The sequence below is a fragment of the Plecotus auritus genome (assembly GCF_963455305.1).
Source record: "Plecotus auritus genome assembly, chromosome: 4".
Classification (NCBI taxonomy): Eukaryota; Metazoa; Chordata; class Mammalia; order Chiroptera; family Vespertilionidae; genus Plecotus; species Plecotus auritus.
The window spans coordinates 125,751,960-125,757,316 of record NC_137775.1 but is presented as its reverse complement, the minus strand read 5'-3'; the positions used below and the strand labels follow the sequence as shown (position 1 = coordinate 125,757,316).

The window sequence follows — 5,357 nt, the reverse complement described above, 5'->3', positions numbered from 1 at the left end:
CTCTTTCTTTCCCTCTCTTTTTTATTTAATTTAGTTTGCTTTGAGTTTCTGTTGCTGGCAGCTAATGGAGTCTTGACTGATACAGAAGTCAGCCACTTCCCTCGACTGCCAAGTGACCCACTCAGTCTGCTCCAGCCACATCTGACTGTGCCTCTTCTTGGTTCTCTCCTCCCACCCTCACCTAAGCTAGCACACAGGAAAGACTCGGCCTCTGTCATCTGCACGGAAGGTGAGTTTGTGTCCATGTGCTTCTGGTCCCGGATCACTGACATTTAAAGCCTGTTGCTAATTGAGAGGTGAAGGGAAGCAGGTTCACTTACACCTACTGTGAACTAAACACTGTGCTGGGTCATTCTCTCATTAAATCTCCAGAGTAATCAGCCAGATGTTTTTGGGGATGGGGACCCTTGAAATCATCCATGGAAGTGACTCCCTTGGATGGGCCAGCCTTCAAGTCCACCCTGGGACTCGGGTTGAAACTCTCAGGTCCTCATGTACTGCAGAGATGACTGCTCTGTGCCTGCAACCAGAACGGTCTTGTCTTTGCGAGCCTGCGTATCTGGTTGAGCCTGCTATCGAGCTGCATGTCTTTGTTTGCTGGGGTTTTATTCATTTATTCATTTGCTTTCTTGAATTTAATCTCATAATGACCTTGGTGCTTCTCAAGGCTGATGTGCAGACCCTCCCTGACTCTGGGGCAGCATGTGCTCACGCTGTCAGTCCTGTGCTTTGGGGCATCCTTCACCCCAAACAACTGGTGGCTGGCTGAGGCCAAGCCCCGGCAGAACTGACCTTTGGAAGGGTGGCTTGGAGGAGTGAGAGAGAAAGGGACTGGAGGCCTGGATAAAAATGTCCACTCAGGCTCTCTCCAAGCCTTCAAGGCTTCAGCACCCAGGGCTGAAGTCCAGCTGCTGTAGCATGTCCTGCAGAGACCCCTGCAGCCTGCTCAGGACCACCACCTCTGTGGAGTAGAGTGAAGCTTCCAGGACATCGTCCAGGCCCTCCAAGGTCTTCAGACTCCTGGTCCGTGGGAAGGGGCAGCTGTTGGAGGAGGCCAGCAGGTGGAGAAGGTCCCGGAGGTTCTCCAGGTCATTAGATATTTGGAGCACATTCCCAGAAGGCAGACTGGTGAGGATCTGTTGGTAAATTGCCAATGTCTGGTCCATCTTGGATAAACTCAGGACAGGGTGGAGCCCAGGAATGAAGTCCAAACCAGTGACCCTCTGTTTGGAGGAGACAGACCGCTGTGCAGGAGGAAGAGGGAGAAGGACAGCTCAGCAAGGCAGGAGACAAGTCACTTCTCTAAAGCCCTTGGCCTTTCCACTGAGTATGGAAGTTTGTTTCCTTGGTTGCTTCCTTCCCCTCTTCTGCACCATCCCGGCCTGGGCCCTGATTTCTTCTGCCCAGGTGGCTGCCAAAGCTCTAAGCTGACCTCCTGGACTTTTTGTCCTCCTGCCCTTCCCAAACCACCCTGCCCTCACTTTCAGACCAACCTTCCAGGTCGTTCGTTCCTTCTCTGAATGGCCTCTGCTTTAGAACCAGCCGGGACTCCCATTTCGTACTGAGTTAAGTCTCTTCCCCAGGCACCAAAGTCCTCCATAAGCGCTCCCTCCCCAGCCGTCTTCATTCCCTTCCTTTCCTAGTGAATTCCTCTCTTCCAGTCAGATTCTCCATGGACCTCACCCCATTAGGCTGCCCCCAGTGAGTGTCCCACCTCTCTCCTCTGCTCCAGTAACTCTGGTTACCAGGAGGCCTTCCCCTTCCCAACTGCCCACAGCACTCCCTGCACCCACAAGAGGGACACTCTGGACATATCACGAGCAGCCTTGTCAGATGACTATCTTAAAAGCAATGGAACTTAAGGGTTTCTCTCTGTAAAATGTCCAAGACTCTGTCTTGTTCTGAGCTGTTCCTGCTTCTGGCCACCTAACTTCTCCCTTCCCAAGGCCACTGTCAGACGTCCACAGTGACCAGGAGATGTGAAAGTCCATGCAGGACAAAAAGCAGGTGTTTAAGGCTGGGGACTACAAAAACTACAACTACAAATCTTTAATGAGGGCACTCTCAGTTCTGGTCCTTCGGAGGGTGGGGTGCGGTCACTTGCTTTCTTGAATTTAATCTCATAATGACCTTATAAAGACTATATGACACCATATAGTTCCTTAGATATGAGTCCCATATCTAGATGATGAAACCAAGGCTTAAAGACATTGAGGAACTAGCTTAAGATTTTGCAGATAGAGAACAGAGGTGTACAGAGAAGTGGGAAATGGCTGAAGGTCTAGGCCTGTGGATCCCAAAGCAAAGACCCTGGCACTGATAACTGTTTACAAATACCCAGAAGTTGTATGTGAACGAGGGTAGACTTGCTCTTTAGTGTGGTCTTGGTCACAGGACTAGCAATAATGGGGAGACCTTCTAAGGGCCAGAGCTCAGCTGTAACTAGGAAAAACACTTTCTGATAAGCACATTCTAGAGATACATGGAGATCCCAGAGGAGGGTCTGGTCACCTGGGGCCAAGGACCTTTATGGCTCCCTCTGGTCCTAGGCACTAGGATTCCAGTCAGGGAGGAAGGAAAGTAAGAAAGCGGGGACTGATGAGAGAAGGAGAGAAGAGGCAGCTGCTCATACAGTAGGAGGAATCAAGGCCACCAAAGCCCCCACATGTCACTGCACAGGCCTGGGCTAACCTCTGAGGACCCAGTTTCCCCATGGGCTGGCCACACGTCTATTTTGTCTCCCCAGACCTTTCCTACCGTATGTGCAATGTCATTGATCCTGGTGACAATCGTCTTGATGAGGGTTTTGGTGTCATCCTGGACTTTCTGGATGGGCGCAGCTTCTATGTAGAACAAATAGGGCCAAAGCCACAGGAATCGGCACAGGAATCCACAGCGCATTTTCCCTCCCAGATGTGTGTCTTGGGCCTGAAAGCAAAAGGAACCACACATTACAAGTTACTGCTATCTCTGAAAATACCATATGCCCTGTTACCAACCACATTACCGGATGTGGATCAAAATGAGATTAGCTTTCTGCCCTGGCTATCATCTCCTTAGGGTCAAAGACAATTCATTATCTAGAAATGCATTAATAAAAAGCATTTCCTCAGGGAGAGGTGAGGCCTGGTCAATAAAACCATGAGAGGTGTGCTGTAGACCACTGGAGCAGTAAGCCAGGGTGTGAGCAAATGGACACGGTGGTGATGATGTGACTTCATTGTGTGCTTTGAGGAAGAGAGTGGGCTTTTAAGGTCTGGTTTAAATCCAGCCATTTATCAGCTGTAAGACTTTAAGCAAATCACATACCTGCTAAAAACTCTATCTTTTATCCCCTGAAGTATACCTATCTCCAAGCTTTCATAAGGATCAAATTAGATAATGCATGTGAAAGAGCTGTAAAGGTATTGTGAAATGTACTCTATTACTACCCCGTTGTTAGAGATTATGTCACTTGTCCTCCCATTACTCTCATAGCAGCCGCTGACATCGCCATATGGCATTTATCTTTGGCTTTATCACTTCCCCTCTCTCCGGCTGGGAACCTGAATCCAACCAGCACTTATGGGAGGACTGATAACATGTCACAGGCAGTTCTTGGCACCAAGGATACAATAGTGAACCACAGGTGTTCTCTACCTTCAAGTTGCTTACAGTTTGATAAGAGAGACAAATAGGTAAACAGACCATTCCAATTCAGGAAAAAAAAAGCTTTGCAAGAAAGACAAGTACAAGATATCAGGGACCAAAGGGGGCTTCCTGGAAGAGCTGGGTATTAAAGACTGAGCAGGGGCTAGGAAGAGTAGAAAGTGGTTGCCATAGTCACAAAGAAAGCAGCAGATACAAAGGCACAGAGGCAGGAGAGAAGATATAGTATGTCCCCCCAGAATGTTTGAAACTTTCAGCATCATGGAGCCATGAATTCTAAATTTAACAATATGCTGATCCTCGATGAAGCCACAAAGTTTTAATGAAATACATGAGGCAATGAGGCAAAAGATAATAAAGTTAAATGTTTGTGAGTCTGTGGCCAATGATCCATGCTAAGTATATGTGGAGGAGCCTGAAATAATAATTAAATGTAAATAAATTTTAGCATGAAAGGTCTGAAGGTAGCAAAAAAGTTAACCTCTGCTTTTGGGGTTCTGCCTCATCTGGATCCTGATAAAAAAAACAACAGATAATACATTTTCTGTCCATAGGTGACATTATTAACATAATTCCCATCTTGGAAATGTCATAGAAATCAACAGTCTGTTTATATACTAGTTATAATGCCTAATCAAAGGCATGTTTCTTAAAATTTGTTTCATTAGAAGGGAAACATGAGGCTAAAGGGGATGCATTCACTTGCCCAAAGTCAAACAAAGATAAGTGGCAGAGCCAAAATTCGCACTCAGAACCGCCTTCCCCAGAAAGGCTGGGCTCCTTTCACTCCACTCCCAGTTTCTCCAGTCTTCATGGGAAAGTCCAAATCATTAACCACTCCAATGCCCAGCCAAGGGCGGCTGGCATTTGGGGACCACTTGGGAACAAATTCCCCACTCTAGGATGAAGCTATGAGATTGTACCCTCATAGCAACTTCAAATATGAAAAACAGTCATTTGGCAGGGGGCACTTCAGATGTGTTTGTGATTATTTGTTCTTTTAAAAAAGTTAAGACTCGCCGAAACCGGTTTGGCTCAGTGGATAGAGCGTCGGCCTGCGGACTGAAGGGTCCCGGGTTCGATTCCGGTCAAGGGCATGTACCTTGGTTGCGGGCACATCCCCAGTGGGAGGTGTGCAGGAGGCAGCTGATCGATGTTTCTCTCTCATCGATGTTTCTAGCTCTCTATCCCTCTCCCTTCCTCTCTGTAAAATATCAATAAAATATATTTAAAAAAAAAAAGTTAAGACTCCTCGTGTTAGATACTTGTTACCTGAAGAAATATTTCCACCAGACCTTTGTGTTAAATAACGCTCACCCCCCAGCGTGATTCCACAAACCTCAGCGACGTAGCAGCGTCAAGCTGTCCCAGGCTTTAGCTGCGGGCTCCGCCCTTACTAGCTGTGTCTCTGGGAAAGATGCTTAATTTCCCTAGAGCATCTGCTCCCATCTGTAAAATGGATCTGATAACACCACCTGGCTCAAAGGGCAAATGACACGAACCTGTAAAGCCCTTGTTGATGGGTGTGTGTGTGTGTGTGTGTGTGTGTGTGTGTGTGTGTGATGAAGGGTGGAGGTGGGGAGAATAAATGCCAGCTGTTTTTGAACCGAGTAATTACTGGGCAGGGCTTGAAATACGTGGGCAACACTACCAGTAGCCAACCCTGAATCAAGCACTTGGCTGGTTGCCTCCCCTGGGCCATCTCAAAA

At 47.6% G+C, this 5,357-nt stretch overlaps 1 protein-coding gene across 1 annotated transcript; it reads right to left on the bottom strand.

Annotated features, from left to right (window-relative positions):
• Positions 1 to 884: 884 nt before the first annotated feature.
• On the bottom strand, positions 885 to 2,901 carry LEP (leptin; the record flags this gene model as incomplete). Its single annotated transcript, XM_080665546.1, has 2 exons — positions 885 to 1,244; positions 2,758 to 2,901. The coding sequence occupies 2 exons, from the start codon at positions 2,899 to 2,901 to the stop codon at positions 885 to 887; spliced, it is 504 nt and encodes a 167-aa protein (XP_080521672.1).
• Between the last annotated feature and the right edge of the window lie 2,456 nt (positions 2,902 to 5,357).